General features: G+C 38.4%; 1 protein-coding gene across 2 annotated transcripts in view; it reads right to left on the bottom strand.

Moving 5' to 3' along the window:
- The window catches only part of SMARCC1 (SWI/SNF related, matrix associated, actin dependent regulator of chromatin subfamily c member 1), a 164,456-nt gene that overhangs the window by 141,663 nt on the left and 315 nt on the right, over positions 1-22,478 (bottom strand). Inside the window, exons 2-5 of one of the 2 annotated variants that reach the window (XM_026652045.2) lie at positions 12,885-13,004; positions 4,854-4,939; positions 3,485-3,511; positions 881-962 (exon numbers count right to left, since the gene is read on the bottom strand). In XM_026652045.2, the coding sequence (XP_026507830.1) occupies positions 881-962; positions 3,485-3,511; positions 4,854-4,939; positions 12,885-13,004 (315 nt within the window). The remainder of the gene's footprint in view (positions 1-880; positions 963-3,484; positions 3,512-4,853; positions 4,940-12,884; positions 13,005-22,478) is intronic. The other variant, XM_026652046.2, reaches the window with a different exon arrangement.

Raw genomic sequence — 22,478 nt, 5'->3', positions numbered from 1 at the left:
GCTCTGGTGGGGAAGTGAGTAGATCACTGTAATGGCACAAGGACAAGGGATGAGTAATGGGATACAGAGTTTTTCTACCTCTAGGTCAATGATTCAAATTTGACTCTGGACAGGAATGAGCTGCTACCATATGGTAGCTGTTCTTTGGCTCAGACAAAATGAGTTGGAGTTTCAGTCCATTTACTTGTGGAGAGGTATTCTCATCAGAAACAGAATGAGAACTTTTACCTTGCTGGCAGTCTCAGATGAGCCAAGGGTGGACTTTGATGAACAAAATTAATTATCTGCACACTCAAGGTGATCCCTCCAAGTCAGGATTGGGGCACATTGGTGGGATGTTGAAGTTTCTATTGCTGCTGCTCGTAATGTACTTCTACACCTGCCCTGATAACCCAGCACCTTTCAAGAGCAGTAAATTCACTGTTTGCCTTAACGTAAGTGGCCAGGCTTTTGCAAGACTAGTTCTGTTTCACAAATGTTTATAACTTCTTCATTTCCTAAAATCTAAAGCACAATGTTTTAACCTGTTAAAGATACTGGATTGTAGATGCTCAATTTTATTTTAAAGTTAAAAAATAGTTGTCTAACAATTTTAAAGCTCAAAATTATTTTCCCACCCTATCAGGTTTCTTGTACTAAGTATTCCCCCTAGTCATCCACACTAAATAATTTCAGAGATTCTCAATGAGAAGAAAGGAAGATCAGACTGAAAAAGAGAAAAGTTACATTCAGACAAATTCAAGAAAGGTACAAAGTTTGGAATTCTTATGCAGGTCACACCTCTAAGGGACCTAAAAGCTAGAAGGTTATTTCCCCAAAGAAAGTGGAAAATACATTGAGACACAAAACAGAAAATGTTTATGGTTATAAAATTTCTTGCCTGCACTAGTGTTTTTTCAATGTTCATGAACATCTCCACATTTCGATCCATTCGCGATGGATTCTGCAGATCAAACCTCCGCCTGTAAATGAGGAAAACGATTGAAAGATATTAAAGACTTCAACTTGCCTATTTTCAACAGCAAAGAATCTTTAGACTTTATTATATTTGGTTTTGACCAAGAAGTGATATTTAAAACTATGCACATTCTAGCAAATTATATTGGTATACTTAATATTAACAGAGAATGGATTCTTACAGTATCTGCATGCATGAACATAAATTATTTACAGAGTTTTAGAGCACAATAGAAATGGTTCAACCATGTTACTCTTGCTCCACTTAGTAAAAAAGAAACAGTCAATCCCAATCAACAAAATGCAGCTGATTTGTAAACTCTTAGTAGCACAATGGAATCCAAGGCTGAAGTTCTATTATCCAACATGACTAGCAACAAAACCTTGGAGCAAGACAGGTAGCCAATTAACTACATTTTTATACTCTCTAGAGCGATCAGACAACAGCAATTAATTAAAAGCAGCTGAGAATGTCATTTGCTTTTATTGAGACAGAGCTCACAATGGCATCAGCAGCCGACAAGAGACAACAGCACTGGGAACACAGGCAAATCAACGTTCATATCTTTAAACACTGCTTTCTATTTATATTTCTGTTGCATTCACTAGTCTATTGGTTATGTTGAGCAATCAGTTGTAGGCCTACATTCTAACCTCAGAAGCACGCAGCACATCTTATTAAATCCACTACTGTGCTTTTTTGAACTAGGCACATCTGAAAAAAACCACTATTCCATGCACGGAATACATATTGTAGACGTAACTGAAACAATGTATTACATCCATCCTCACACTGGAATCTGATTCTTGGCCTATTGTTAAGTTATTATTTTACAATAACCCAAGTTATTAATCCAATGATGCAGAGACACAGTAATGTGGCTTCTTTCTGAAGTCATGGGATGGATTCGTTCAAATCTAAAATGATTTACTTTCCCACCTCAATACTAAGAATTTGGGTGACAGCTGTAAAGAATTTTAAAGATTAGGATATATATTTAGATACAACAAGAGTCTGCAATTTGACAGGCTCCAGGAGTTTCTGATCTCCAACAATTCAGCCTGCATTATTAATTTGTTAAACGCTAGCAGTGTGGTTATCTGCAGTAAGTGGTTGTGAGCTTCACTTTGGCAACCAGAAGGATTGGAAACAAAGCTGCTGATAAAGAATTCAGTATCAGGTTCTTAGTTGGGGTGCATGACTTTCTGTCCAAGCATAGTACTACACACAATAAAAGGGATTAAGTGGTGGTTAGTGTACAAAGTGTAGTAAGCGGCACTCTACTTAAAATACACAAAGCACCACTTATTTTCAGTAAAACACCTAAGAGATTGTTACAGCTTGTAAATATGTAATGACGTTAAATTCAGTTTTACACATCTTGATGTGCAAGTTTGAATTTTACAACTTCAAAAGCTCGCATTAACCTAAATATTTATAACCTCACAATCTCATGTAATTTTATGTTAATTTACTAATCTAAGCAAGGGCATTACAGCTACCACTTTACCTACCTGAGGCCCTTAAGTATTGCAGCATATATGGTCCTCCATATGGGGGGGATCTTTATCATACACCAGAGAGGTGCACATCACTAGACATTCACATTTGTGAAAGGTTGTTTCTTTCCCTAGTGGTTTCGATTTTCAGCCAGTGATATGGGATTTTTTCCACAGAGGACTGAGTTTGTTGTAATGCCCAACATAACAGAAAGAAGTTAAGGGCAATCACTTATTTTTGTATGCTTGTCTTTCAACCGTAAAGTTCTCTATATTTAAATGTCAATATTACATGTCAATATAAATGTCATCTCAAAGTCTTACAGTGACTGTCAGAACAAGAAATCTTAAAAAGTTGTGTATGGAACACTTCTGGACTGGTAGAGGGTGGGCTTGATGATCTATAACTTATTATTCTAACTGCCTTGATTAAAAAATCTTGCCCCAATATACGCATACTGACATCATTTCACAACCTTTTGGTCAAAATGTGATCTTCAGATAGCTGCTCTGATTGAGATGAATGGGACAAAGTTAAGCATTAGGAAAGTGGACACAAAGAAAATTAAAATACCGATCATGTTCACAAGCAAGTTCTCAAACTCAGACTCTACTATTTCAACCATTTTCAAAACACAATGTGTTAAGGCTTAAACATCTCTATAAATCAGGTAACTTATTTAGGTGCTTAGCTTTAACCAACCATGTTTGAAAATTTTGGTCTAAGTCAACACTAAGGATTCATTTCACTTTGTTCATATATTCACATTTTTACCATAATTTTATTTAACCTTCCACCTAAAAGCACTCATGTTATTTCTTAACATATAAACAGCAGCACAAACTTTATTGGGCAATTAAAAAAAAAATCACTTAAAAAGATCACTAGGCGGTCCTCCTGTCTTCTCGTTTAACTAATTATTTCTAGAAACTAAGTCTAGAGCAACAAGTTTTAGAGAACATCTGTTTGAATTACAATGATAAGGTACGTCCAGCTGCACTGGATAAGTGCATTTTTCAGACATACCTATTATGACCAGGAAAGGTACTTCTCCTATAAGACAGATCATTCACAAACAGGTTAACCAAGAGCGACAATGCATACCATTGAAAAACAAAGAATCATGCATCAGGCACATCGTATTATTTGGTCAAGTCAGTGAAGGGAACATTCCAGGTTCTAAATCTGATCCTCAATGTTAAATTCTCAAGTATCATTTCCTTCCCCACTCCACATGCATACACACACAAGACACTACCATCTAGTTTTGAGGGATCAGCAAGAGAGGGAGGAGAGAGGATGTGGCCAAATGTCAGAGTTTTGCTCTCATTCAGATTTCTGTAAATGGGAAATAAATTTGTCTGAAACAAAAAGAATATTTACTGTGGGAGCTAGCTGAGGTGCTTTTCCATTGAGACTCAGAGGAAACACAAAGGCCCCGAAAGACATACTATTCAGAATATCTCAGGCAGCAGTTGTCTGTGGCTAGGTATTAGCATTGCAGGAAAGGGAGAAGGGACTGCCAATAGTTAACTTATGTCAGCTTCTTATTTTTTCATGTCCTGCAATGCAGTTAGGGGGCACAGCACCATCTACCCTACAAAAATAATACTAAAACATGGCTTATTCTTGCCTTTTGATTTGCTCTTCAGGGGGTAATCTGAACGCAGGTACACTCACAGGCCTTCCTAGCATTTGAAGAAAAACTACATAAATGAAGGGGAAATTTCTGCCTTATTTTTAACTGAGTTATTGCTCTTTTATATTGACTATTTTTAGTTCCCAATTGGAGATTTTGCAATTTTCTCAATGATAATAATTTACTTATTATGTAACTTCCCCTCTTGGGAAAAGACTTCTGAATTATAATGTACACATGATAAACACCACTGGACTCCAAATGGACAGTTTTGAACACATCAATATTTATATAGGCAGTGGTTTTATGAAACTTGCATTCTCTATTTATGAACACAGATGAACAATTACAAAGCATTTTCTATTTATTAGTATCTATGTGGTGCTTTGTATTTGTAGACATTAATTAATCCTAACAATATCCTAGGACACAAGAATAATCCACATTTTACAGATGGGGAAACTGAGGCACAGAGATTCAGCAATTTGGCCATTATACAGCAAATAAATGGCAAAAATGGGATTATAAACTCAGGAGATCCTGATTCCCACCCTGAAGCTACATCCATCAGTTCACAATACTTCTCGTCTTTAGATAACTTTAAATAGAGCATCAGCTAGAAAAATTTATTCCTCTTCTCAACTCCCTTTCCCACTCAACTCTTCAAGGAAGTGTATTAAATTGCAAGTAGTTTGAATAGGCATTTCATTTGTTTAGTTTCATGCAGAAGGTGTATAAATTCAAGTAAAAACTTACCAGCCCTGTTCATTCTTATACTTGTAAGCAGCACCAAGAATATGACATAATGTACCTCCAGCTTTGAAATCCATGAAGCACTTGGCCTAGAATCAGTAGACAGAAGTGTGAACACTGACCAAAAGTGACATCTTCAATGCTATGATAGCAAAGATATGCTTTGCATCATTAAATGTACACAACTCTGTACAGAACACAAATCCAATGAACTCACAAATGTACCATTCCATTTTCATCTGGGGCTTACTTTATAAAGCTTTACTCTTCACTCACTTAAAAACATTCCAAGTAGTAAAACAAATACACATTCAAAATTAAGCAGTTTAATTGTAAACACACAGAGAGATCAGATGCATCCTAAATTTCATCTTAATCTATTCCACTCCTTTATATTTCTATTTCCCACAGATCGGGGGGCTCAAAGGCCAACTCTGATATGTATTTTCAGAGTTATGTGAGAATCTATGTTCTACAGAATCACAGAAATGTAGGGCTAGAAGGGACCTTGAGAAGTCATCAACTCCAGCCTGCTGTGCTGTGGCAGGACCAAGTAAACCTAGACCAGGGGTAGGCAACCTATGGCACGCGTGCCGAAGACGGCACACGAGCTGATTTTCAGTGGCACTCACACTGCCCAGGTCCTGGCCACCGGTCCGGGGGGCTCTGCATTTTAATTTAATTTTAAATGAAGCTTCTTAAACATTTTAAAAACCTTATTTACTTTATATACAACAATAGTTTAGTTCTATATTATAGACTTATAGAAAGAGACCTTCTAAAAATGTTAAAACGTATTACTGGCACGTGAAACCTTAAATTAGAGTGAATAAATGAAGATTCGGCACACCACTTCTGAAAGGTTGCCGACCACTGACCTAGACCATCCCTGACACACGTTTGCCAAACTTAAAAACAAACCACCAACAAAAAACAAAACAAACAAACATAGCTCAGTGCTTTGAACACTGGCCTGCTAAACCCAGGGTTATGAGTTCAATCCTTGAGGGGGCCACTTAGGGATCTGGGGCAAAATCAGTACTTGCTCCTGCTAGTGAAGGCAGAGGGCTGGACTCAATGACCTTTCAGGGTCCCTTCCAGCTCTATGCGATAGGTATATCTCCATTTATTTATTTTTATATTTATTTTATTTAACCCTCCAATGGGAATTCCACAGCCTCACTTGGAAGCCTGTTCCAGAGCTTAACTACCCTTATAGTTAGAAAGTTTTTCCTAATATCTAACCTAAATCTCCCTTGCTGCAGATTAAGCCCATTACTTCTTGTCCTATCTTCAGTGGACATGGAGAACAACTGATTGTCATCTACTTTAGAACAGACCTTAACCTATTTGAAGAATTATCAGGTCCCCCTCAGTCTTCTTTTTTTCAAGACTAAACAGTCCCAGTTTTTTGAGTCTGTCCTCGCAGATCTGGCTTTCTAAATCTTTTAGCATTTTCGTTGCTCTCCTCTGGACTCCCTCCAATTTGTCCACAACTTTTCTAAAGCGCGGCACACAGAATTGGACACAGTGCTCTAGCTGAGGCCTCACCAGTGCCAAGCAGAGTGGGACAATTATTTTCTGTGTCTTACATAGGTCACTCCTGTTAATAGCCTCTCAGTGATATTGGCCTTTTTCAAAACAGCATCATACTGTTGACTCATTCAATTTGTGAGCCACTCTAACCCCCAGATCCTTTGCATCAGTACTAGCACCTAGCCAGTTATTCCCCATTTTGTAGTTGTGCATTTGACTTTTCCTTCCTAAATGAAGTACTTTGCACTTGTCTTTATTGAATTTCATCTTGTTGAATTCACACCAATTATCCAATTGGACAAGGTTGTTTTAAAATCTAATCCTGTCCTCCATAGTGCTTGCAACTCCCTCCCAGCCTGGTGTTATCTGCAAATTTTATAAGCATATGTTCCACTTCATTACCCAAGCTATTAATGAAAATATAGACTAGTACTGGACCCAGGGCTGACCCCTGTGGAACCCCACTAGATACGCCCTCCCAGTTTGACAGCAAACTATAAATACTCTGAGTACGGTCTTTCAACCAGTTCTGCACCCACCTTATAGTAATTTCATCTAGACCACATTTCCCGAGTTTGCTTACGAGAATGTCACATAGGACTATCAAAAGTCTTACTAAAAGATATAACATCTACTGCTTCCCCCTATCCAGTATGGCTATTAAGGCCAGTAACCCTCACATTTCACTCCCCATCAGTACTCAGCATGGGCTGGGGACTCTAATGATCCAACCAGCGGAACAAATTTAGTGATGAATCCTGGTCACATGCCACCTGAGGTACATTGCGCATATGTTAAGAATAAAACCATATCGAAGAAGGAAATTAGGTCAGTCTGACATGATTTGTTCTTGACAAATTCATGCTGGTAAATCCTTATAACCCTATTATCCTCCAGGTGCTTACAGACTGATTGTTTAATAATTTGTTCTAGTATCTTTCCAAGTATTTAAGTTAGGCTGACTGGTCTATAATACCCCAGGTCCTCTTTGTTCCCCTTTTTAAAGACTGGCAGACATAGTACCTTTCTCCTGGCTTCTAGGACCTTCTCAGAGATAACTGCTAATGGTTCCAAGATTGCTTAAGCCAGTTCCTCAAGTACCCCAGGATGAATTTCATCAGGCCCTGCTGACTTGAATACACCTAACTTATCTAAATATTCTTTAACCTTTCTTTCCCTATTTTGGCTTGTATTTCTTCCCCCTTGTTGTTAACACTGTGGTTTTGAGTATCTGTCACCATTAACCTTTTTTGGGACAACTTGAAACAAAATAGCCATTAAACACCTCAACTTTCTTGATGTCATCAGTTATTAGATCTTCTTCCCTGCAAAGCAGAGGTCTTATACTTTCCTTTGTCTCTCTCTTGCACCTAATATATTTAAAGAACCACTTCTTATTGCCTTTTATGTCCCTTACAAGGTGGAACTCATTTTGTGCCTTAGCCTTTCTGATTTTGTTCCTACATTAGTCCTGGGGGGATTCTGCACCCAAAAATTTAAAATTCTGCAAATTTTATTTGTCAAAATAATGCAATACAATCACACCAGTTTCAATTGTTTTGGTAAGTTATTTAAACTACAATACAGAAAAAAGTCACAATAACTATTCAGCATTTCCTAAACACATGAAAGTTAAGTTACAAATACTTGGTAACTAATACCCTGCATTCTACTTATAATCCTGGATTTTCATTTAAATTACATTATAGAACACCAAACGGGGGGAGGGGGAGGAAGTAGAATGTCATTTTAAATTGCTCAGACTTTCACACATGCAAGTCATACAGTTTTGCTAATCATTGTCCTGGACCTAGCTGGGTACTTTGGGAAGTGCTTGGTTCTGATTGTCCTAACATTTTATTGAGTGCTTGGTAAATGTTTTATTTGCCCTCAAAAGTCTTTTTTTTTTTTTTTTTTTTTTTTTTTTTTAAACAGGCAAGTAAAAATCTAACCCCATTGTGCCTTTTTCTGGGGTGGGCTATGACGTGGCCTCAGAGGTCTGGTACACCCCATCACAGATTCCTTTTTGATTTTCAGGTCATTAAAGAGCTCCTCATGGAGCCATTGTAACCCCTTTCCATTCTTCATCTCAGGATAGTTTGCAGTTGTGTGTATAATACTGTCTGCTTGAGAAACTACCAGATCTCCTGAACTCCTTTTTCCTTTAGATTTTCTTCCCACCGGACCTTACCTACCAGTTCTCTGAGTTTGTTTTTTTGAAGTCCATTGTCCTTATTCTGTTGCTCTCACTTCTTTCTTTCCTTAGGATCATGAAATCTATAATTTCATGACCACTTTCTCCCAAATTGCCTTCCATCTTCAGATTCGCTATCAATTCCTCCATGTCTGTCAGAACCAAGTCTAAAATAGCTGTCCTCCTGATTACTTCCTCCACTTTTTGTAACAAAACATTGTCCTCAATACATTCCAAGAACTTATTGGAAACGTTATGGTTTGCTGTATCACTTTTTCAACAGCTGCCTGGGTAGTTGAACTCTTCCATTACTACCAGGTCTTGGGGTTTGGATACCTCTGTTATTTGTTCTAGAAATGCCTCATCCACCGCCTCTTCCTGATTTGATGGTGCATAATAGACCTCTACCATGACATCACCCCTATTTTTTAACCCTTTTATCTTTACCCAGAGACTCTCAACTGGTCTGCCTCCCACTTCCTTCTGGATCTCAGAACAAGTGCATATATTCTTGATGTATAATGCAGCACTCTTCCCCAAGCCCCCTGGCACAGGATGCTTACATGTTGTAAGAACATAATGTTTCAGAGGTGACCACTGAGCCCCGATCTATGAAAAATAGAAACAAAGGAGTGGAATGGATTAAAGAGATAAAGGAGAATCTCAGTATTTGTTTTAAAAAGAAAGTTTCCAGCTGTTTTCCTGATGAAGACATCCTTGAAAAATAGAGTTATAAACCAATCAGCTGGGCTCCACTTCTGCAGCAGGAAGACTGGATGGGGCAGGTCCTGAAGATCCGTTTCCATGTACAAGTTTTTGTAACAAAAAAAGTTTATCTTGTGAGAACCAGCAAAAAATTGTTTTGCAGACTTACTGCTAAATGCACCTCTGATTTATTTATTTATTATAGTACCTGAAGCATACAAGGCACCATTTCCTGTCAACCAATCAACGGGGTATACCATACCACACATTATTAAAAAAAAAAAAAAAAGACATTTTAGACAGAAATCCAGAATTGAGAGTAGAACATCAGTTGGAGATTTAAAAGGTCCATTACGTCCCATTCAGTCTCTCTCTAAGGAGTCAATATAGGATTGCTTTCTAGAGTGTGGACAAAACAGTAGAGAGGACTCTAGTTTTAAATTGGAAAGCATGCTTCAGATTTTAACATTCATTGCCAAGGTCACTAGTCAGGATATTTGTAAGTTTAGAGCTGGCTGAAAATTTGACAATTTTTCCACTGAAAATGCTTTTTCAACAAGATTCGGCAGGAAGAGTTCTCAGGTAAAGGATGCAATTACTGGGGAAATCGGGGGAGGAAGAGAGAGAACACACCCCAGATCCAGAATAGCCAACAGCTATTCTGTGGTTAGGGTACTGTGGGAGACTCAAATTCAAGTCCCTGCTCTGCCTGATTTGCAACAAGGACTTGAATCTAGGTGTCTCACATCACAGGTGAGCACCCTACCACCAGGCTATTGGTTATTTAGGGTTGGTCGGTCTTGTTCTTAATACAGCAACAAAAGGAATAAGGAATTGTTCAAATGTCTTTACAGGCTTAATTTGATCCCATACAATTCTATATATTTAGACTATTTTAATGGAGGTACTGAAAATTGCATGTGTTTAATAATTGCCCTTTTGACATGTTTGCATAGATATTATTGTTTATCAAATTATTTGTTTAATAATAGGTGTGTATAGCTGTGTTTTGTCATGAGTAAACAGCTAAAATCCTTGGTGAAAAAAAATCTCTTACATAGCCACACTTTAAAGCTACATAATAAAATGTCCCTGACCCTGAAGAGCTTAGTCTAAAATAATAATCATGGAATTCTTGATGCAGGGGGTGTTCTGTGACTGCTCTTTATTATTACAGTGGTCTCACTAGTCTTCCTCCCCATTTGTTGTGTCCACTTTTTGTCTCTCATCATATGCTTAGCTTGTAAGCTCTTTTAAACACGGACCATTATTCTATTATGTGTGTGTAGAGTACCTAGCATAATGGAGACATGATCTTTTACTGGAACCTCGAGGCACATTATTCCCAAATTGGCATTAAGATTGAATAACAACAATTCTTTGCAGCCCTCAAAACATTATTCCACATTGGCTTTGTATATTTAATAATACACCATTCCTTTTGAGAGAGATTTTTAGGTGGTCTATGGTACATGCCAAATTTGCAAGTCATTTCCCCAGAGTATTGTGGGCAAATTATGCATCTAGGTGACACTGATGTAAATTGGGGAGTATTAACCCATTCTTCTCAATTGGCAGGATTAAGGTTTTTAAAGTCTATTCTGAGGATTTGACTGATCAATAAAAACAATGAATATACTGAAGATTCCAAATTTAAAGCAATAAGGAGATTTGTAAGTCAGTCAGTCTAGGGAGTAGTATTTTATTACATTGACCTTTCCAACTGATTATGATAGGAGAGATCTCAGTTTTATAGTTACTGCAGATTAGTGGTAGTTATGAATTCATGTCATGTATTTATAATTCAGGTAATGTATTTTCTAACCACAATACATATGCTCAAATAACATTACCGTTAGAAGTTTTAGCAGTCGAGAAAGGTAATTCTGTTCTTGCACTGCTAGGGTGAACAGTTTTTCCCTAGTTCACCAAGCATACCTCATTATTTTTAAATTTCCCTTCCAGCCTCAGAGTACGCATGCCCCATTTCAACTGAAAGAGTAGTTGCCCTGAATTTCTAATACCCTAAAAAAAGCCCACCAGCCTCTTCAACCTTAATGTTCCCATAATCCAAGGGAAATCTGCTGATTATATGAAGATATAAACCACAACTGCATTTGTGGCAAGAACTAATTTTAACCATGCAATGTGCTAACCCATTTTACTGCTCCTAGAAAGTAGAACTCTTTTGATTATCAATTTAAGATTTTATACTAGGAACAAGTTTAAGAGACCTCGCATGATTCTACATTCCAAGCCACTGGAAACTCCATAAATAGGAATGGTGAGGTAAATAAAAAGCTTAAATGTACGGTTCAGTCACATATTGTTTAAATCAGAAAGGTGTTTGAGTCTTAGAAACCTGCACTAAAGCAAAGAAATACTTTCTTTTAAAAATACACTTCATTTGAATCCTGTTTTTTTTTAAACAAAAAACCCATAGAACTCTAGAGCAACAGTTTGTGACACCATCCAGCTTGAACACTACAACCTACTGTATTCAAAACCTTTGAGTTACGCAGCAGCTCTACTCCACGGAGGGTGTGTGTGTGAGAAATCTAGACAAGAGTGCCTGCTTGCAAAGTGGTTCTTTCCCAAGGTATGAATTGTAAATCTGCTACAGAGTTTCTTAGATGAAACACACTACCTAAATTCAAAGTAGAATTAGCTTCGGCCATTACATTTGCCCTTTATATTCCCTCAGATGATTATGATTTTGCAATTTAGTTTTCCTATTTTTAAAAAGTATTTTTCCTCTCTCATTTCAATGTGCGAGGCCAGCACAGAGGAGAAACTAATTATATAAAAGCAACAGTGAAATTGTCCATGCAAGAAGTGCTATCAAGTGCACTTTGTAAACCAACTGGAAAAAATAAAGATTTTCCTTATAATCTTTCAGTGACAGTAATGGGGGGCATGGATCAGTGTTCATGTCGCACTCCCCGTCAGTATCTGGCCCAAACTGGGGAAACTAATGATCCAACCAGCGGACCAAATTCGGTGATGAATCCTGGTAACATGCCACCTGAGGCACGTTGCGCATATGCTACGAAAAACTGACAGTAATATTAAAGTGCTATTTGCAATACGATTAGGAAAAACAATTTCTGGGCAGATGAGTGATATTCAGATTGATTGTATCCATTTAATAGTGTCTAATTAAAACATAGCCATAATTATGAGGAATAAGTTATGGAATCTGGTGAAAAAATTTTGACCAAAGTTGAAAGTTATAAAGCTATCAGTATTGCTGGGTCTCTCTGATAAAGATCAAATCCAAGTTACGGTAAAATATTCCCAGATTTGACCCTACAAAAATTACTATGCCATCTGAAAATTAAAACCACTCCTCACTTTCAAATGAGCTGCTGAATATTGAAATGGCAGGATGTTTTTAGCTTAAAGCTTGCTTCACAAGACAGGAGGACCAAGCTGTTCACCCATCTGCATTAAGCACTGGCAGCGACTGTAGAACAGCGACAGATCTACCTTATCAGCTGGAAGTGTGCCATTGTGTCATTTGGCAACAAAAATATTGGATGAACAAGCATGAAGTATACTGCTATAATGGCAGTCGCTCATGGCATTCAAATACTCACAGGAAGTTTGGTGAAGGCAGGATTGGTGACATGTTTCCCAAAGGCATCTTCCTGGAACTGCAGCAGCTGCACCACCAGCCCAGCCAATGTTTTATTGGTCGGAGCATCTGCCTGAACGTACTGAAAGACACAAACACATACTTACTGGAGATGGGGGAGAAAGACAGTGCAATTCCTTTGGCAATTCAAAGACCAATTCCAGCAAGCTTCAGGGCACTTTTTTTTGCTAGCTTTTAGACTCATATAATCTTTAAAATACATAAACAAAACTCAGTTTTAGTTCTCAGGGACTATGCTTTCAATCCCAAATAAACCACACTGCCATAATCCACAAGAGGGGATAAGGTATGTATTTCTGTAATACAGCTCAATACAGCAGCAAAGAGTCGACATTTGTCTATTTTGGGGTTTTCATTATTGGTTAGTTTTTACAGTCATGGATTTTACGTTCTTTAACAGTCATTTAACTGCATGAAGAGCAGCTATGTTAGAATAGTCATTATAGTCAGCCACATTTACAAAATCTTTTTTTCCTGCTTATTTAATGTATTGCTTTAGACTGATGCACGATAGTCTGTACTTTAAGATTTAGTCTAAGAGTTGGCAAATATCTGTGGATCGTTATTAATTCACTGGATTCAATATTCTTCAGAAAAGGATTAAATACTTCATTAGAGATAGAAATCAGATTGAGTTCTAAGGCTAATTCCAGCCCTCAGATATATACAACTCACTAGGAAAACACTGTCTACTCCTCTCGCAAAAGAATTACCCAGTGAATTCCACATTAATTCTTCCAGTTGCATCTCTTCACTAACCTTTGGTGTGTTCATGCACAATCAGGAAAAATATACCCAGAAGACCAAATTTCTGCAATTTTGCAACAATCTACAATCAGGTAATTATTTATTTCCCCAGGCACAGTACTTCAGTGCGTGACCAGTTCATACATAATCTGAGAGGCTAATGTTAGTTGGTCAATAAACAGACTAATCATTGAGCCATTTACCTGGTGAACAACTGATATAATACCCAACCAGAATACCTTATTTCTTCCACTGTTTCTGTCTAGCCAGACTCCTATATATACTTCTGGGGAAATTCTGCACCAAAAAATTAAAAATTCTGCACACAATATTTTAAAATTCCGCGTATTTTATTTGTAAACAATAACACAATATAATCACACCAATTTCAATTATTTTTGGTCATTTATTTCAAAAGACCTGTCATCAAGTATGTCTAACAATACAGACAGCAAAAAAGATTCAGGAAATGTTTTTTGACAAATAGATTCCTTAGGAGGCATATTAATCCAGAACTTTGAGTAATAATTCATTTAAACTACAATACAGAACCATATTTCCCACACCCCACAGAAGCAGTGCAAAGGCTTGGGGGAGTCATGGGTAATGGAGGAGCTATGGGAGAGGGAAGTAAATTGCTGGGAAGGAGCCTGGGTGTGAATTTGGGAGGGTTGTTAGGTATGGGTGGGAAAAGTATGGAACAGGGTTATTTTTGGGGGGGGAGGGGAGAGGAGAGATTGCTAGGGAGCTTCCCCCATGCAGACCCTGGCCGACCCCTGGCCTCTCCCATTCAGTCAGGCACATCTGCCTGTCCCCATGTGTCTTTGCACCCCGTCCATGTGTCCCTCCACCCCCACTCAGACACCTACCCCCCCATCCCCATGTGGCCCTGCACCCCCTTATGTCCCTATGTGCCTCCCCGTGTCCCTGTACCCCCACCCAGCCATCCCTTGTCCCTATGTAGCTCTGCACCCCCTCCCACATCACCATGTGGCCCTGCACCTCCCTCCCCCTGTGGCCCTGTGCCTCCACTCCCATCAACCCCTGCCCCAGTCTGTCCTCCCTCACTAGCCCTTATGAGCCCCTGTCTGACCCCCACCCCCAGCACCCCACGCTCTCCCCATAGCCCGTCTCCTAACCTGGCCCACTGTTAAGAAGCCAGGCTCTCTCTCTTCCCTAACTGGTGGGCAGCTGCTGCTTTGTTCTATCGCCACAGCGCCATCTGGTGGGCAAAACGTGGAAGTGCAAGAACATTTTGGCAGAAGCTTTTTTCTGCACAAAAAATTAAAAATATGCAGGGCTCATTAAGTATGCACATGCGCAGTAGCGCAGAATTCCCCCAGGAGTGTGTCTATAGAGTACCTTGAGAAGTTCATGAAGCCATAATAGTTACATAGCAGTCAGAACTCCAACAAGTATTTCTATTCTTTGTTAAACCATTCTGTTACATACACATCAGGCGCTGGTGGTCTCAATTTAGCCTGTTAAATAACCAAATAAAACCCTTTAACCCATTTACTAAAGTAGCATACAAGAAGTGAAGGATACTGTAAAGGCTATGGGTTTCTCACCATGAGATTTCAATAACTAAATGCTTAAATTTGTAAGTGACTTAGTACTAGCTGTAGAAGCCAGGCTGACATATCTGGAGAATGAAGTTTTAACGATTCAAAGATTATGAACAACACATGGCAGCACAAGATTCCCCAAGTTGCCTCACCAGTGTGTGTCTCTCAACCATGACACAGAAAGGGTAGATGGTTTCCAAACCTGTTCAATTATTCAATTCTCTGCCAAAAGGGGAGACAGTTGTGGTAATTTTGTAATGTGGATAGCTTCCCACTATAAACTAGAAAGATCACCAAACCATTTCATACAGGCCACCACAGAGCTCTCTCTACTAATTTGGGCTGGATTCTATCAGGTGCCGTAAAAGGCGGCTCTCTCTGTTTTACCTAATAAGAGCCATTATGCCTCCTGATAACTACTCTATTTTCTTGAAGTTTTAAGACTTATTTAACCAAGAAGGAAAGCATTTCATAACATTCATACAGTGCTGTAAGTGTATATGGCTGCAAAAGAGAAAAGATGACAAATTGCTGCTCCTATAGTTTCGGGCTTAAAAAACAAAAAACAACCCCAAAAAACCACCTCGATTAGTCTCTTCATTTTACAACTGTTTAGATGAACAAACAGGGTTGTGCTGAATCGCCAACAATAGCCCTGCAATTCCCAGAAAATTGAGCCAACTGTGCACAACAAAAGTCATCACTCTACCTTGTCCGATTTCACATAACATTTTGAACTTTCAGTTTAAGAAGTATTCTTCAACATGTATCAACTAAATTGCATAGGAAAAAGTGTAGTTAAAAATGCGCATTACTAAGCTGCAAAGTTAACATGTACAGTAGTTGTCAGTTTCATACACTGTTAGCATGGGAAGTCAAGTGTCAGATGTTATAATCTTGTTTCCATTCTATTTTAATAGAAGTTTATGAAGACAAAATCTTTATTCAACAAGAACAGCATGTGCATACATGCCCAAGAAACAAAGCTGGCAGGTCTAATTTTAGGCCTACCAGCCTCAACAGCACCTAAGTGGAGTAGCTTGCCTGTGCTTATCATTACATCTGTTAGAACATATCCTCTCATCCTCAAAAGCAGTACGTAATCTGCGCATGCCAAGAAGAAAAAATACTACCATTTCCAAAAGGCTATTTTGTGCATGATCTTCATCTTCTCTAAAGGAACTTCCTTTATATAAGTGTTCAATAACAGGACAACCTTAGTGACCATGAAAACCCATTCCACAAGGCGGATCCATTCTGCTATCTCTGACTTGCTTCGTTGCAGTTTGACCGCATGTGAAGTCAGTTTTATTACTGTTAATTTTCCCTGAAATATGCAATTTAAAATGGTTTGAATACTTTTTTTAACTTTATATAGTGCATTAAGTTCAAAGCACCATAAGAAGTGAGCCAACCCTTAAAATTTCTAAAAAGTAGGTAAGTATGAAGTGTTCCTTGTACAGATAGACATTCTCTTCTGTGCTTCAGTTTTTCTATGTCTAAGGCCACGTTAAGAGTCAGTAACCAGACTAGGATTAGAACTCTAAACATCTTGACTCCCCAATCCATGCTCATTCCTTCAGACCATATTGCTTACCAGCACTCAAACAAGTTGCATTTTTTTTTTGTTTCTGAAGCTTTCTTCAGCCTACTGTAACAAAATTAAAAACTTAAAAGAGCACAAAATGTAACCTCACTCCAGAATACCAATATTTAGAAAAAATAAAATATTCTTAACCTGGATTATTATATATTTTTAGCTGCTACTTTAGTTAGAATTCCAGTGTGTGTGTCCCCACTCCACCCCCTCAGGAAAATGCACCTGGGCGTTTGGATATATTTGGAAGAGTACACTTTTTTCACTCTTATTTCTTAATGGAGACTTGTGAATCCCACTCCCACCTCACACAGAGTTAAGTTAAACTTGAGGGCTGTCAAGTTGTTGGAAAAGGAAATAATCAGAAATAGAATACAGGAGCCCTGATGCTGTCTCAGATTTGCTGTGTTACCTTGAACATGGACATGTCATTTAACCTCTGTGCCTCAATTTCCACCTCTACAATAAGAGGATAGAACACTTCGCTACATCAAAGGAAAAACTTGAAGGGTCCTCTCATTCACTATTTGGAAGTTTGAAAGTTGTACAAGAGGGCCTTGCTATGGGCTTTTGCCAGCAATATTAATCCAACCAGATTCTTATTTGCCAGCTGATTCACAGTTGATTTTTTGGGGGAAGGAGATAGCAGTGAAGCTTACAAGAATCATTCATTTTCATATTACTTTCGCCCATAACAAGCAGAGGCAGCGTATGAGTCTGCAGAGAAGGAAACACAATAAAAAGTTTTAGAGTAAGCTGCCCCAGGGCAAGGACTATGCCTTCTTTTGTGTTTGTAGACTCACCTGGCAGACTGTTGGCACTACAGGAAACAATGTAAGACACATGCAGAAACAACACTAAAATGTCAGATTTGGATACAAAAGCAAGGAAACCCAACTTTAAGGCCATCACTATCCTTAAATAACTCAACTATGTTGTAGCACTTTCACACAAAAGACCACCACTTTCCTGACAATTAACCATATCTAGACTTAATGATTTGAGCTAAAAGCACAACAGTAACAATACTAGATTTGCGTCTTTAGCTCCTTAAAAAAAAAAATCTATTTTCAGATTTGTTCAAAGGAAACTAGCAGAGAAACACCTGCTAATTTAATGTTCCAACGGTACTGATAAGAGACTATGGAACAAGTTTGGAGATGACGACAAGTTTCCCAATCCAGATACTTGTAGCTAATGTGAAACAAGTTGGTGGTCTCAGTCTACAGGTACATGTCACAAACCACTAAAATTAACACTAACAGAGCTGCCAAGGACTGAAGCAACATGGAACATCCCTCCAGGACAGGGTTGAGGCATGTTAACAGAAATGTGGGGGGGAAGCTGGCACTGCTGATGTCTGTGCTGTAACTGTTTTGTGGCTAAATAGCAGACTTTGAGCACCACTGCCATCAAGCCAACTCTTTCAACCAGCCCAGAGGCCCCTTATTAAAATGTAAAGGAAAAACAGAAACCTTGTTTTATTAAACAAAATTAGTCTATTGCATTAGTAAAAATTAGACCAATTTGAGAAACAAAATGTTGTGGCTCAGATTACTTCAGTATTCAGTCAGAATCCCAAATCATACCCACTAAACACACTCAAAAGACAGCCAATCCTCATGTTGCTTGCATTCTCAGGCAGCACACCAGCTGTTTACCCATTTGTTTTTATTGCAGATCTCCACCATACCATCTGCCAGTGCTTTCTGTAGCCACCAACCTGATTTTCAGAAGCACTGAGCACCCGCAGACTGCAGCTAGACTTGGAGGTGCTTAACATAACTGAAAATCATGCCCATGGACTACATCTTTGGTCTGAAATCAACACGAAATTCGATTAAGACAAGTACAAAGTACTTTACTCGGGGAGGAAAAATAAAATGCACAACTACAAAATGGAGAATAATTGGCTGGGCAGTAGTACTGCTGACAAGGATCTGGGGGTTATAGTGGATCACAAATTGACTATGAGCCAACAATGTGATGCAGCTATGAAACAAGGCTAATATTGTGGGGTGTATTAGCAGGAGTCTCGTATGTAAGACACAGGAGGTAACTGTCTTGCTTTTACTGACACTGGTGAGGCCTCAGCTGGAGTACTGTGTCCAGTTCGAGCTGCTACACTTTACGAAAGATGTGGACAAATTGGAGAGTCCACAGGAGAGCTACAAAGATTAGGTCAGGTTTTCTAAACCTTTTATGTAAGGAAAGGTTAGGAAACTAGGCATGTTTAGCCTTGAGAAAAGACTACTGAGGGAGGGACTGGATAGTCTTCAAATTGTTAAGAGCTATTATAAAGAAGGAGAGTGATCAATTGTTCTCCATATCCACTGAAGGTAGGACAATAAGTAACAGGCTTTATCAGCAGCATGGGAGATTTAGGATATGTCTTCATTACCCATGTTAAAACGCTGCCATGACTGTGTACTCCAGTGCTGGGAGAGAGCTCTCTCAGTGGTGTAAAAAACTGCCCCCAGGAGGGGAGTGGCTCCCAGCGCTGTAGCACTGTCTACTCTGCCACTTTACAGCGCTGAAACTTGCATCGCTCAGGGGTGTGTTTTTTCACACCCCTGAGCGAGACAGTTTCAGCACTGTAAAGTGGCAGTGTAGACAAGGCCCTAGGTTAGATATTAGGAAAAACTTTCTAACTATAAGGGTACTTAAGCTCCGGAATAGGCTTCCAAGAGAAGTTGTGGAATACCTCATCATTGGAGGTTTTTAAGAACGTTAGACAAACACCTGTCAAGAATAGTCTAGGTATATTTGGCTCTGCCTCAGCACAGGGGGATGGGCTAGATGACTTCTCTAGGTCTCTTACAGCGCTACAGTTATTTGATTCTATAATCTTTAATGCCAAAGCTATTTGTTGATCTCTTTAGCATAAAAAGTGTTGGATGTTAAATGAAGAAAATGTGTGTTTGAAATTAAAGACCATCCATGATTTTAAGAAAATATTTCCAGTAGAACTAAATAAATGGCCCAGAATAAAGTAGATAGAGGTATTTTAATAGAAAACAGTTATGTAATCATTAATATAACATGATGCTAGTTGCGGTACATGCACATCAGGGCCTGATAACTGGTGTATCTGAGCATTAGTGAACTATAAATAAACTATATTAAATAATTTAATTACTCAACTTTTCATAGTTTGAATTACAGATTTCTATGTAAAATAGTATTTTATCCAGTATCTGTCCCACATTATGTGCATTAGGTTGAAGAACATCTCAGTCCTGACCATAAAAGGCTTTAACACTCCAAACAACTGACTAGGCCTTCATAGAACCCCACCACATAAAGCATGGGGATCAAACTCATTCAGAAGAGAGGTCTGAATTCCATTTTTTATTATGGTCAAAGGGTGGGAGTAGAAATGTAGGACTCTCTACTACTTTAAATTTGGTCCTGCCATGCGGGCAGGGGACTGGACTCGATGACCTCTCGAGGTCCCTTCCAGTCCTAGAATCTATGAATCTATGAAAATCGACAGCATAACTCCCAGTTATGTCAATAGATTTGCACACAGATCATGAATAAAACTGTTTTTGTAGTCACTGAACTTTTAATTAGAGTTCCTTGCCATCAATTCAGTATCACTAACAATATTACTGTTTTAACTAGCAATTTTACTTGACTTATGGATCAATTGTTCACATGAATTCATCAACCCAAACTTAGTCAATGGAAAAATAAGGCAACCACTGTATCTGCTTTTTGTTTCTCTTCCTTCCCCATTCTCCTTTCTTGAGTTCTCGTCTCTTTCCTATGTTTATGTGCATCTTCTATTCTTCCCTCTGGATTTCTTTCACTACAGCAACTCCCAATTCCCACCCACCTTCTGTGGACTTCATTCCCATGCCCTTCCTCCATGTATCCCACTGAAATGATCAATAATGAAAGTTATTTTTGATGTTAGTATCATCATTGGTCTTTAGAACTGATATCCTAATGAGATTAATAAAGGGTGAGGGAATTCACCCTTAAGAGTTAGTTTCAGGTTGTCTGCAGACTCAGGAAGACAACACTGCATTGATTTTTATTTGATTCACAGTTGGAAAATTACCTGCGTAATCAAAAGCTAGAAACTTAATTTTTCTTTAAAAAGCCTGGATTCTACAGTATCCATGTGTCATGCAGGCCACACATTTTTCAACCAGACACAAACTGTTCAGTTTATTAAGGACACTATCCCGCACCAGTTGAAGTCAATGGAAGTTTTGGCATTAATACAGTAAGCCTAAAATAGTTCACTATAAAAAGTGTAACCTGTGAAAACTGCTATTAGTCTTATTAATAGAAAGAAGATAAACATTCACATCTGATGCTCTAGTTTTACTAACATTTCAAGATATTTGACTATATAAATCCCCTTGTTTGCCAAAATGGAGAAGCAGTTATTAATTGTGTTTCCAGTTTTTAAACAGACTATTCACCTCTCTTTTATAGAGGGCTTAAAAAAACTCACTTGCTAAGAATGATTAGATATCTTTTCCAGGTAAATCCTATCAACTTTGCAGAATTTAAGTTTTCATGTAAGAAAAATATTAAGTGTCTGGCCATATGGTTAAAATTACCTTCACATTTAACCAATTAATTGCTGTATTAAGCCTACACTATGATGGATCCAATGCCTCTCCTGATGCTAAGAGCCTTAACAAGCTACAACACAGTGAAAAAGTTCTTGCCAGTTTTCACAGCTACAATCCAGAATCTTATGTGCAGCAGTGAAATTAACAAGAACTGAGTTAACATCATTTTGATACCCTTGCTTGTGGAAAGCTCTGAACAGCAAGAGGGCAGGTACTGATTCTACTCCCTAGGAAGGAGGACAAACTGAAGCTAGAAAAGTGGTAAAGCAGTATATAAACAATCTCCTCTCACATTAGCCAGGGACTCTGGGATCGAAATCTTGGGAAATGGAGTGAAAAAACACTCCTTTCTTCCAGGACCCAGAAATATTGGAGGAACCTCATGCTTATAGAAACCAATTAGGCTTCAGGTTGATATAAACAATGGAATCCCATCATAGTCCAGGTACAGCAGGTTTTCTCCTCCCCCCAGCAGTTTAGGTGAAGTATGGGGAAATATCTGGCTTCTCATCTGGGCTTTGCTCCAGATAATGCTCCTCGACTTTGGCTAGAAGGCTTAGCCCTCTGGTACTAAGTATCTGGTAAGACTTCAAAGACCCACATGAATTGTGGCAGGGGAAAAGGGAGAAGATGGGATAAACTAGAGAAATACAATATGGAGAGACTTAAAAAAATACATGGGGTGAAAGAGAAAAGACAGTGAATAAGATAATGCAGGACAAGTGATAACTTTACATGCTATTATAGGAAAAGACATGGAGTGAGCAAGGAAAGGGAAAGGTATAACAAAAGCAAGAGATATATAATTAACTTTATTAAGCTTTAATAAATAAGAATTTGATTAGCATGTTTTAATACAGTTTAGCAAGTATTTTTATTTAAATTGCAGGAGTTGTGGCTTTGAGAGAGTATTAGCCATACAAGTATATAATCAGAAAGCTACACTGGAGTTACAAATCAGTTTAAAAACAATTTTGTTAAACCAGAGCAAAACCCTGTGCAGACAATCTTATTTTGATTTAAAAGCA

The sequence above is a fragment of the Terrapene carolina genome, unplaced genomic scaffold (genome assembly GCF_002925995.2).
Source record: "Terrapene carolina triunguis isolate 2854851 unplaced genomic scaffold, T_m_triunguis-2.0 Scaffold111, whole genome shotgun sequence".
NCBI lineage: Eukaryota > Metazoa > Chordata > Testudines > Emydidae > Terrapene > Terrapene triunguis.
The sequence above is the reverse complement of the archived record's forward strand: the minus strand, read 5'-3'. Positions and strand labels throughout refer to the sequence as shown.